The sequence below is a fragment of the Phodopus roborovskii genome, unplaced genomic scaffold (assembly GCF_943737965.1).
Source record: "Phodopus roborovskii unplaced genomic scaffold, PHOROB, whole genome shotgun sequence".
NCBI classification, from domain to species: domain Eukaryota; kingdom Metazoa; phylum Chordata; class Mammalia; order Rodentia; family Cricetidae; genus Phodopus; species Phodopus roborovskii.
The window spans coordinates 4,765,247-4,777,946 of NW_026126516.1; the positions used below are offsets into that span (position 1 = coordinate 4,765,247).

Below are 12,700 nucleotides of genomic sequence, written 5' to 3' on the forward strand. Positions count from 1 at the left end.
GAATGCACAAGTAGGTTTCATGTGTTGGAGTTCTCTAGAGGATAAAAAGTCAATATATAAAGGGGGATTTATGACAACAGCTTACATAATGTGGCCCAATTAGTTCAAAAATGGCTGTTAACCAATAGAAGGTCCAAGAATCCAATAGTTGTTCAGTCCAGAAGCCTAGAGATCTCATGTGTTCTTCAGTATATGCTGGAACCCTTAGGTGTCAGTAAAGGAATGGACTTGCCCATCAGAGTGAGAGCAAGCAGCCAAAGAGAGCAAATTTCCTTCTTCCATGTCCTTTTTATAGGCTGCCAGTAGAAGATGTGACCCAGGTTAAAGATCCATACTAAAATTGCCTCTTCCCACTTAAAATTATAAGAAAAATTTCTCGGCAGGTGGTGGTGTCCCACACCTTTAGTCCCAGCACTCAGGAGGCAGAGGCAGGCAGACATCTGAGTTTGAGGCCAGTCTGGTCTACAGAGTGAGTTCCAGGATAACTAGGGCTACACAGAAAAACCTTAACTCAAAAAAAAAAAAAAATACAAAGAAAAATTTCTTAGGGATGTGCCCAGCTCCTTGGGTTTTAGTTAATTAAAGATAAATTTCACAACCAATTACAGCCATAATAAATCCACCCCCTTGTCAACTTGACATGTGATCATATCTCTCTAAGTCATGTTTAATTTCCAATTGAACAATAACCAGGTCTTATTTATGGCTTAACTGTCCCAGGCAAAATTGAAAATGCATTATATATTTAAGCAAATCTTAATTACACCAAACATGATAAACTATAATTCATCAGACCACAGATCCACAGATGCATTACTAATTTTATAATAGGTTGCAATGTTTCTTGAGAGACATTCTTTTAGTAACTCAAACTTGAATAATATATGCATTGATACTGTTTTAGTTGCTGTTAATTACATGATTAAGAAGTTGCAGAAAGAAAACACAAATATCTGTACAAATACATTCTTAACCAAAAAAAATGACTGAGACACCCTTGTCAATTCTAATTCTAATTTCTAGAACTGATCACATGGCCCTAATGGCTATTTATAACTATGTTCCTCTACTACACATTCTGGATTTCCTCAACACTCAGCAAGCACCTCACCTGGTCTTTGCTCTTTCCTGGAAAAATGACCCATGTCTTAATTCTCTTTGTCATCCTACCTGGATTGGATTGCTGCAGTTTCTGCCTTTAATCTCAGGACATGGTAATACCAAGAGATTTCCCCCGACCCAAATATCACAGGAACTGCAGACATAATGTTTCTTCCCTCCACTGTGGAGAAGCAATTCTGCTTGGTAATCTGGACCAATCACTCCACATTTTTAGACTGTTGGATAAAAGACATCAGAAACCCAAATAGACCGGAGGCAAGTCTGAACCTTTAGTTCAATGGAATGTTTGTTCTGTCTCTTGGCAGGAGTGATCCTCCTCTGCAAACAACACTTCTAGGCCAGCAGAACTTAAAATCAGGGGAATAGGAATCAAAAAACTTCATAGTAGGTCACTAAGGATGAGAGTAGGTGGAACCTTAACTTTTTACCTCTTAACTCCTGGATCTATAGGTCCTGACTAAGGAGAAAACATACCATACAGTAGACAATTATTTGAAGTATGTGTCGCCTTCTAGAAAATGCTTCCCCAGCCATCCAGACTGCTAACACCTAATTGGTTCTGTAACTTTGTCTTTAAATTTTTTATCAGGACTGCTGCTTGAGGATGGTGGTAAGACCAGTGGATTCCATGATTGAGGACCCACTGACTTGTTTTTCTGGCTGTGAAGTGAGCTAGTTATCCAGAAGAATGGTGTGTTCATTCTGGGGTTAAGTGTTGGTTTCTGCTGCTGGCATATCTGGCACTCAGCAGCAGATATGCCAGGTCAGCCTCGATGACTGGAGGTCCATGTTGCCAGCGCCACATGTAACTACTATCTCTTTTACCATGACCAATTTGTACATGGCCCCTGTGCTAGCTGGTCTTAATGACAACTGGACACACAAACTAGAGTTATCCGAAAGAAGGGAACCATAATTGAGAATAGGCTCCTATGAAATCTGGCTATCAGGTATTTTCTTAATTAGTTATTGATGGGGTAGGTCCAGGATTGTGGTTCTATAGAAATCAAACTGAGCAAGCCAGGGGAAGCAAGCCAGCAAACAGCGCCCCTCCTCTCCAAGACTTCTGTCTCCAGGTTCTTTCCCCGCTTGAGTTCCTGTCCTAACTTCTTTTCGCGGTGAACAGCAATATGGAAGTTTAAGCATTATAAATCCTTTCCCTTCCAAGTTGCTTTTTAATCATAATGTTATTCCATAAGAACATAAAACCCTAACTAATACAGTTTGGTACCTGCCTAGTGAGGCATTGCTCTGACAGCCCTACTATGGTTTGAGGAGGATTGTGGAAGGACTTTGGAACTTTGAGCTAGAAAAGCCACTGAATGTTGGGAGCTCAGTGGGATGTGTCTGTAGGACCTTTGGTAGAGAAGAATGTTGAGAGCAATATGGAGGATGGAGGACTGTCCTGTGATGTTTCAGAAAGAAGTTTAGAGTCTACCAGTGCCCATGGAGGGGCTATGTCCTGTATTTCAGAGCTGACAGGAGAGGAACTGAGAGCTTTGGGTTCTGCTGACTTTGGGAGGAGGTTTGTCCTTTGCCAAGAGGCATGGAGGAAGGAGAAAGAGCTGAGGCCAAAGAAAGCTTGAACATAGAGGATCTCAGACCACTTGCCCATGCATTGGCAGAATTTGTCCAGATCAGGGAGAATCTGGTAGTCGAATGGGGGTTATCTACTGATTACTGAGAATGACTGTCAAGCTTATATTTCATCCAGGATATATTATAGTAAAAATGAGGTGGGGAGGCTTAATGAGACCTAGGAAAGTGAGATGGGAAAGAGACATATGGGCAGAAGCATGCAGAGTTGAGGAGTCAAGCTTGGCATGAGAAAGCCCATGATTGAGCAAGTAAGAGAGACAGAGGGGGTAAGCACTACTGAAAATGCATCAGTAGAGAACTTCAGAGTGAGGGGGATGTGGGGTAGGCTCAGAGAAGAGACCAGTGGAATCCCACCATGAGGAGGATTCCAATAGCATAGGAACAAAGGCACGGGGAAGGATGCAGTAAGTGATAAAGGGACAGAGTCTCAGTATGAGGGTGTCCCCAAAGAGAAATAGACTTGTTAGAAATATGATCTGGGTCCTAGAGGACAGCCATCCCTCTCTAAACGATGGGGTGCCCACGCAACTCCCATCAATAAAAACATTTAATTGGGTCTGGCTTACAGGTTCAGACATTTAGTCCATTATCAGCATGGTGGGAACAGACAGACATGATGCTGGAGAGGTAGCAGTGAGTTCTAACTCAGGATCTGAAGACAGCAGGGAGAGTTAACCACTGGACCCAGCTTGGGCTTTTGAAGCCTCAAAGCTCACTGCCGATGACAAAGTTTCTCTAATAAGGCCACACCTTCTAATCCTTTCGAATGGTGCCGCTTCATACGCATTTAAATATATGAACCTTTGGGGACCATTTTTATTCAAACCATGACAACGGAGAAAGGAAATGAGGGCTGGGGATGTAGTTCAGTGGCAAAATGCTAACTTGTCTTGGACATGCGAAGTTCTGGGTCCCTGCACAGTGACAGTGAGGAGGCAATCCTCAGGATGGGTGGAAATGTCTGCAGCTCGGGCATCTGAACCTAGAATCCTGGAGAACTTTAACAGCTGAATACCAGAGCCATCCTTAACACCCACCAACCAGAAAGACTGAAAGGTGCCCACCCTGCAGAAAGCCCTGGGTTTTATCCCCCACATCTCTCTCTCTCTCTCTTCTCTCTCTGTCTCTCTCTCTCTTACACACACACACACACACACACACACACACACACACACACACTTACTAAATACACGAATACAGATTGTTGATTTATTTAAAGTGTTAAAGAAAGATAATAAGCGTCTTCATGGATAGGCAGAATTCAAAGCCTTCTTATGCAGCCAGTAGGGATGCAGAAGGGGGCGAGGCCGTTGGGAAGGTTGACAGTCCCACAATGCAGCAAACCCACTGTAGGTGTGTACGCAGATGAACAGAACTCAAGGCCTCAGCAGGTGCTGCAGCCATTCTCCGTGAGGGCTCTTCGTACTCAGCAAAGGGCTGGCATGCTAGACAACGGTGCCATCTCCTGTTACAGTGTGTGTGACCTTGCCGGTGGCTCAGTGAAGGAAGCCAGACACGGGGGTTGGGGGAGGGCTGTGTGATGTGCCTCCATCACAGTACATGCATATTCAGATATAAGGAATTAATACAAATACCCAGTATTCTAACGATTGTCAGGAGATGTGGGCGGGGCGATGGCCGTGACTCGTCAATGGGGATGGAATCTATTCAGCAGTGAATAGATTAGTTTGAAGCTGGACCAACTGGAAAATCATGCTTGGGGTTAGGCAAGATGACTACACTAGACCCAGGCAGGAAGGAAATGTGAGGCCCGAGGGGAGGATCTCTGGGGGGAGGCCCAGCTGCCGGGTCCTTCCTCACTGGAACTGTTGAGGGGGAGGCGTCCAGCCAGAGTCCTGGAGTGCAGAGCAGTGCTCCTCCGTGTCCCTCCTTGACAGGTCACTGGCTTTGCCCTCCTTCCATCGGCTCTCTCTTTCGGGGAGGAAATGTCTGATGAGGATTGTCGACATAATTAACGACATCTACTGTTGCCCTTGGTATGCCTTCTTTGGGCTTTGCTGTCATCGACAAACACTTTGAGGTTTGTTTTTTGTTTTTGTTTTATTTTGTTTCTTTTTCTTTTTGTCTTTACTGTTTCATGGAGGCCAGTGCTTGGAAACCTAACCCACTCCAGTCCCTTCATATCCAACAGCTGCACAGCATGGAGAACGCATGGAACTAATGCCCCCATGCCAAACACTCCAAAATATCTGCCTTTCTGTCACATGAGTCTATAGTGTGGTGGAGAGGAAAAACTCTAAACAAGAACTAGACTTTACTTCAAATCATTCCAGGAGCTCTCTCTCTCTCTCTCTCTCTCTCTCTCTCTCTCTCTCTCTCTCTCTCTCTGTGTGTGTGTGTGTGTGTGTGTGTGTGTGTGTGTGCGCGCGCGCGCGTGTGTGTGTATGCGTGCGTGTGTGTTACATAGATATATATGTATATACACACATATACCATGTGTTGAAAATGGAGGAGTCTGCTGATAGGTATAAGGGTGTTCATGCTCCTTCTAGTTTTGTACAAGTATGATTTTAACAAGGGGCAGTTGGCTTGTTCCTAGACTTTGACTACAAACCATTTGAGGTACAATAAGCATGTAAGTTAGAGGGCAGTAACAAAGTGTGAGTGACAATCTCTCCTACCCTATTGTCACTAGAGGCCACACCCCTGCCAACAGGAGCCGCGTGAACACTGTCTGGCCATTTTCCATGCATCCATCTCTTTCATGGGATTGGTCAGCGGGAAACCTAGAAAGAGGCTCACTGCCCTAACTAGGTATACTAGGGATAAAGGAGCTGGTCAGGCCAACAGGATCCATGCAACGGCAGGGGTTAACTCTTCCATCACTGCTAGATGTGGACAAGGTCAGGAGTCCCTGAAGGGACAGTGGGTGCAAGAGGAAAAGTGTGAGGCAGGAACTGGGCACCAAGTGGTGCCAGATGCAGAAAGTAGACTTAGGACACAGGTTCCCTTCTCAGTCCTGAGGCTGAGGACCACAGGTTTGGCCCATACACTTGCATAATCCCACGAAGTCGGCAGAAGCTGAAGGCAGACATAACCAGAGCCTAGACAGGGGCTGACCTACCTTCCAGGGACCGGGCTTTTGGGTAGGGGCAGATACAGAAGTGGCAGGAGGGAGGGGCCACAAAGAGATCCCAGGCTGAGGAACAAGATCTAGAGCTGTCAGAGGCCTGGGAGACGGAGACTGACTGTGTACAGGCTCCTGTGCATGTGGGACTCACAGTCAGTGACTGTCACTGTCCAATCCAGGCACACCAGAGCCAATCAGACCATGGAAACCAAATCCACAAACAGGCTCCTGGGAATAAGCCTCAACATTTGAGATATTCTAGGCTCATTTGGGGTTCGTGATCTTGGCCAAAAAGAGAAGAGACTGGGTATTTGTGTCGAGGAGAATCATGAAGAATGGCCTGCTAAAACTCACAATTAAGGGGTTCACTTTTTGAGACAATAAGACGAATTTGAATCCTGTGGCGGCAGCTGCCTCTGTGCCTGCCTCAGCCACTTCCAGCACAGCCTTGTGGACCACCTGTAAGACAAAGATATCACTCACTGGAGACCAGAAGGGCAGGACAGGAGATTCTGCTGGAGAAGTTGTTTGTTCCTAGCACGAGCTCTCACCCTGGGGTTTCCAAGTCTCTGCTCAGGGTGTGAGATGAGGTGTGCCCTGGGTCTGCTCAGTCTCTGAGAATCTGTGTTGCCCTCAAACCCACTATGCACAGGAGGATGGGTATAGGCATTCTTACCCCACAGGCAGCTTCTCAGGAGACCCACAGCGAACAGCCAGGGTGCTGGCAGCCAGTGCAGGCTTCAGCATCCCTGCTGCTTTGGCCTCCTTGGGACACACAACAGCAATGCACAGGGCATGGCTTCTCATTCCCACACTGTCATGCCCTGCTGGTACAGATCTGCCCCCAAAGCTCTGAGTGGGCCCTGGACAGAACACTAGGCATGGCCAGGCTGTGCATCTGGGGATGCAGTGTGAGGTCCCAAGGCATTTTCTCTCATGTTTTTAAGCTTTCATCACAACTGCCATTCATCCCTTGTGATTTCCTTTACTATCTCTGATCTGTGTGCCTGTCAGAAAGTCCTCTGCAGATGTGCAGTGAGGAAACTGAGCTGCAAATCTTTCTCCTGCAATGCATTGGTGTGGGTGGCATCCTCACTACATCACAGGTTGGTGCCCATGGTGGTCTAAGGCCAAGCATCAGCTCTTTCCTACCCTGGGCTCCTAGGTGAGATTATGTTCATGGTTTAGAGTTTAGAGAAAACTGGATGCATGGTATCCAGCAGGAGTATCTAATCCAGCTGTAATCTAATCCAATTATCCCAGGTATGAGATAATCCCAGGAATGCAAGCTTCCTCACACATTTGCTACCCACCACACACCTGGCCTTCCCCATCCACATCCAGTCCCCAATGAGAACAACCCAGTGTGTCTCAGTTTACCTGAGAGACTCTCAGGTCCTTGGCCCCTGTGATCCCAGACAGGTCAGCCTGTGTGGAGAAGACTTCCCTGATGCCCAGCTGTGGAAGGATGCCCTCCAGGCTGTAGTCAGTGGAGATGGAGAACTTGGGCAGGTAGAGCTCATCGATCATCCTGAGAGTATAAGAGAGAAATGAGAGAATCATTAAATGCCATTGTCCCATCAACACTCCTTGTAGCTGAGGAGCCAGAATCAGCCCTGTCCCTAGAGAGCAGCCCTCTTCCCATCCATGCCTATTCCACTCGATTTTCCTCATGGTAATGCATTAATTACCTGCATTAATTAGTGCCTGGGAGCGTTTGCAGGGGCAGGCAAAGTAGGAGCTATTCCTCAGCCTAGAATGCTTTCCTCCAAGATCCACAATGTGCAGTCCTTCTCCTATTGTGTGGACCTTCAGAGTTCTCCTAATGACCCTTCCATTTTAAATTTCACACTGCATCAGACTCTAGCTCTCCTTGTCTTTGAACCCACCCCTTCTCAACCTCACATTCCTCACTCTTTAACTAACCAAATAATGACTAGTTGTACTTTGGACTCCCCACTCTCTCCTTGTCAATTAAAGATGAGACCTTGAGGGTAAGAAACACTCTACTTTCATCACTGATGTCCTCTCAGGTCTACATCAGAGGCCGGCACACAGAAGGTCTCCAAGTCATCATTCCATGAATGGTAAATGAGTGAGTGATGAGGCACTGAGATGGATACACCGTAGAGCTGATGCTCAGACATGATGTCTCAACTTCACCCCCCCTCTGCCCTCAAAAACCCATTCAGAATTCCTTGAAATTACATCCTGTTAGACCACAGACGCATCCTCAGCTCCTGTTCTAGCTGGTGTCATCTTGTAAACAACAAAAATGACAGTAAAATAGGCCCCAAACTACCGGGTCAACAGAAGGAAATCCACCTGCCTCCACTGGTCCCCACTGACTCTCTTATTATTACACTGAGTCCTAGTGAGACTCTGAGGTACAGGGGCATTGGGCCTCAGGCTGACAGCAGGATGGGAAACCACCAGCTCTGGTTCCTGTGGACGCGCACCTGGGCTCCAGAGAGTCCTTCCATCTCCTCAGGGTCTCTGGCTGTAAGCTGGCTTCCACCTTCTGCATGCTGCCCTCATCAGGGAGGATGAACAGGGCACTGGCATTGCCTGTGTACTTCAGCTCCACCACTGAGCAGGACAGCTCCTCATCCCAGAAGTAGGGTGTGGTCAGGTCCTCAATGCTCATCATGGGCACCTTCACAGTCCTCTTCTTGTTCAAGTGGAACTCCGACTTGACAGTATCTTGAGGGTCAAAGAGAGTGTCCCATTTTCCTAAAGATGAAGCAGGTCATCAGATAGTAACATCACCTGAGAGATCCCACCTCCATCCCATTTCTATCCAGCTTCTAAGTTATGACAAAAATCAACACATCTTTAACACACAGAGTATGCCCCAGGGGTGGCCAAATGCTGGACTGAAAAAAAAAAACTTGTTAAATAGATGGACAAGCTCCTAGAGATGAGAAGAGACTCCATGCTTGGTTTGGGACGGAGAACATCTAACCTTAGCCTGGCTACTTGAGTCCTGAATAACAGTCATGGTTCTAGGCTTGTGATATGAAAGAGAGAGATGAGCATGATAGTGCTGAGTCTGGAGCGTAGAGAGTTTTGGTCCCATCTTCCTCAGGAGGAATGGTGTCTTTTGGGACAGGTGTAGGGCAAACAGGACTGGGGAGTTGAGTTCTCCCACGCCACGGGCAGTCCATCCTCCCATATATTGTGGACTAAAATGTGTGTAGCATGTCCTCGGCTCACACATGGGCTTTTGACACCTCCACAAATCACAGATGTCCTGTTCAGACTTATCCCGGATTCCTAGTTTATGTCTCCATCACCAACACACCCTGCAGGACTTTGTACTGAAATGATAGTTTGGGCTCAGGATCCAGCAGCCTAAACATGCATCCCTACCTCACTGCCAAGCAGCCTTGGAGCTTGGGTCCTGATGCTAGAGAGAGCCACACTCTGCAGTCTCATCCTTCAGGCCATCACTGTGCTTCCAACATTCCCAGCCCACAGCAGCTCCACAGTCATCCTGTCCTCATATCCTCTGTCCTCCCTTCTTTCCTCTTTACTTGCCCATGGCCGCCTTGATTTTTGCTCATAGTCTATGATCCTGCCCTCCCTCTACCCTGGACTTTCCTTAATCCAGCCCCAGATCCACTCCAGGTCTGATTACATCATGACTTGTGTCAGGCACCAGGTTCTGAGTTGTCACCATGCTCCCTGGTCTCTATCAGGCAGGGTATTGAGGATGTGGTCTCTGGATGCCTCCTACTTCCTTTACCCATTACATCCCCAGCTGAGTCTCCAAACTCTCTTGCATCCTTATTTAACAGTAATACCCAACTCTCATAAGACTCGCTGGCCCCAGAGTGTGGCAAGGCATTCTGACATTCAAGTTGCTGGGCTAGCAAATTTACAAAAGCAACATTACAAGAGCATCCATACACTAAATACAGAACAGTGCCTGGCCAACACTTCCCTCTCATGAATGTCTTCTCCTGTATCCCTTGTTTTCCATATTCAGGTCCAGCTCATTTCTGAAATGGATCAAGGGAGAGGGCCTACCTAGGATTTGCCCATAAGGCCCTTCAGTGGTTATAGGACATACTACTTTCCCCCTTAAGATTGGGTATGCACACTTCTTAGCTTAAGAAGTCTCTAGCCCATCTGGACCATTCTAGAAACAGACTCTCCAGCAGGGATGGAAATCTTTTACAGTATCCATATTAAAAATCCTAGGGTGGGCATTCTGAGGGACCCCATTTCTTCAGGGAAAAGCCATAGCATCTGCACACTCAGGTAGGGTGGGACACATTACTTATGCATTCTGCTTGCCAGTAAGTTTAAGTCGCAGCCAAATTCAGCTCTAAGGAAGAAGTAGAGCCCATGGATAGAGAGACGTGAGGCACCCTTTTCTCTAGGGTTGTATCCTTTCCAACATAAGGATACAAGGTATCCAGTCAACATCTTTTCCACCAAACCCCCAACCAGTGGCCATCCTCACCTTTAAAATAGATGTAATTCACCAGCACCATTAACGTCTGATCATCCAGGTCTGAGATCAGGTCCTTGATCTTCCCCTGGGTGTGTTTGCTCACATAGTCATTGATGAGATTTTTGGCCTCATGAGGCTGCTGGAAGTTGACTGTGATGGCCTCAGCTTGGTACAGGGCCTTTGCTTTCTCCTTGAACTCTGCCAGGATCTGCAGGTTCTTTTCAACAAACATGGCACTGCCTGTGCTGATCTGCACCTGGTCCCCTGGCTGGCTGAGCATGTGGAGGAGGTGGCCAAAGCCCCTGTGGATGTCTGCCTCAGGGGTCTCTGTGAGATTGAACTTGAGACCTTCCAGAATCTCTTCCAGGGTGTTGCTGCTTGCTCCAAGGGACAGGAAGGCCAAGGCAAATGAGATGCTGAATGGGGAGAAAACAATGTTTTTATCTGGATTCTTCAAAACCAGCTCCTTGTAGAGGCTGAAGGCAAAGTCGGTGTTGATGGTGGCCAGGGTTAGACTGTCCACTTGTGTCCCATTGTTTTGATCTCCCTGAACTTCAGTGTTACTTCCCAATGTGCCATCTTGTTGGCAGAGAACAGCAGGGAAGATCCCTGCCGTCAGGAGCCCCAGGGTTACAAAGAGGGTCATCTTCTCTGTTCTCCAGGCTGAAAAGTAAAGACTATTTGAGTCTGGGACTGCCAGGTGGCATCCTGACCATCTCCTTGTCCACAATGCAGGGCTGCATTGTGTCCCTGCTCTGCTGCCCCTGGATGCCTCCCTGACCATGCATGGGCAGTGCTCTGGCCACTCAGATGGAAGCACCACATCATGTATTTATCGCGGGAGGAAGTGCTGTTGCTACAATCAATTCTCCTTACAGAGAAGCAAGATCCAAAGAGGCTCTTGGGCATGCCAGGTTCACAGAGCAAGCCAGAACAGGGGTAAAGAGACGAACACCAACCCTGTCTGATCAGAATGTCTCTCCCCTTCTCTGTGCAGAAGGATTCATTTGAAGGCCATGATGCCTCTTCCTCTGCACACACCCCCTCCCACTGCAGAACTTAGGCATGTTGGAGCAGTAGTTAGCACAGGCCCTGACCTAGCCTTTTAGTGACAAGTCTGGGAAATCTCAGGGCTCTTGACTGAACCTGGTGCGTGAAGCTGGACTTGGGGAGGAGCAATTGAGAGGCAGCACTGGTGACATCTGGTTCAGTGCCAAAGCCTTGGCACCCCTGAACACAGGCAGTGGGAAGACAAACAGGGCAACGTTCCGTCCTCCCTGCCAGAGAATCACATGGCAGTTTGCACCCCAGGCTTCGAAGGCCTCTCGGTTAGAAGAAAAGTGGGTGGTGTCCATCTCTGACACCTGGAGCAGAGTTGGTTTTGGCTCTTGGTAGCAAGAAAATGGGTGGCACCTCTATGGGAAGCCTGGTGAGTAGCCCAGGTGACATTATTGATAAGTGTCTGGCTTATTATGAGGTTAAATGGAGTCGGTTGTAGGGAATGCCTAGAGGCTGTCTCTTCCATACGCCCCTGGATTGGGGGTCACAAGCATCCTAAAGGACTTCAGCTGAAGACTTGTGATCATGGTCAACACGGGCACCCATCTTCAGCCTCTGCCCATTTGTTCAGGTGTCCAAAGGTGAACGTGGATGGTAAATGAGAGGAAGGAGAGGAGGAAGGGAACGGAGGGATGCGGGGAAGTAAAAGAAGAGGGGCAAGGAGACAGGAAGAGGTAGAGCTAGGGAAAGGAGGAGGAGACAAAGGAGAGGTGCTGGGAGAGAAGACTAGAAAGCATGGAAAGAATTGGAGGGAGCCGAGGAGAAAATGTTGGAGCTAAATGGCTTGTCCCCAGGGCTGTCACATGCCTGCAGAGGAGCCAGGACCTCAGCAAGTTGGCTGCCTTCACCCCGTGTTTACTTTCAGACTGATGCAACCATTTCTTTGGAAAGGCACTGAATAATATCTTGTGCCAAAATTGTTTCCAGAGGAAAGGGGTGGCTCGGTGTGTGTAGCAGGACACCCATCCCAGTGGCTGAGCTATTTCCGTCTTTGCTTCCCTAGTTGTGGGTGATGCCACTCTGCTTGGCCATGGCACCTAGGAGGGAAGAGGGTCCCTCATCCCTGGGCAGCTCCTGTCAGCTGTAAGCATGGCAGGGCTGCCACCTCCCCCGGGGGACTCTGTATCAGTCCTGTCTCACCCTGGCTCCGACAGCAGCACTCAGACTAGGTCAGGTCTCAATACTTCTGCCCCATGGAGGGTAAGAAGGAGCAGGATCCATTTGCTCTCCGGGAGCACAGCCCATGGTACCCACATCTTCCATAGACGTGAAGGCCAGACTGGAGAGATTGTCCCCTGACTCCACCCCAGTGTTCCAGGAACAACTCATCACCCCTCCTCCATTAAAGGCTTCGGGTCATCACCAGT

The 12,700-nt window shown here is 47.9% G+C and overlaps 1 protein-coding gene across 1 annotated transcript; it reads right to left on the reverse strand.

The window, feature by feature from the left end:
• Positions 1-6,048: 6,048 nt before the first annotated feature.
• On the reverse strand, positions 6,049-10,928 carry LOC127231113 (serine protease inhibitor A3N). Its single transcript, XM_051196546.1, has 4 exons — positions 10,284-10,928; positions 8,272-8,545; positions 7,193-7,343; positions 6,049-6,271 (listed from the first exon to the last, which is right to left on the reverse strand). Exons 1-4 carry the CDS (start codon positions 10,918-10,920, stop codon positions 6,077-6,079), a joined length of 1,257 nt encoding a protein of 418 aa, XP_051052503.1. The 5' UTR covers positions 10,921-10,928; the 3' UTR covers positions 6,049-6,076.
• Between the last annotated feature and the right edge of the window lie 1,772 nt (positions 10,929-12,700).

Coding starts and splice junctions, on each gene's coding strand:
- LOC127231113 (XM_051196546.1), bottom strand. CDS start 10,920: ATGACCCTCTTTGTAACCCTGGGGCTCCTGACGGCAGGGATCTTCCCT. Junction 8,546..10,283: donor GAATTACATCTATTTTAAAG/GTGAGGATGGCC, acceptor CTTCATCTTTAG/GAAAATGGGACACTCTCTTT. Junction 6,272..7,192: donor AGGACCTGAGAGTCTCTCAG/GTAAACTGAGAC, acceptor TTTGTCTTACAG/GTGGTCCACAAGGCTGTGCT.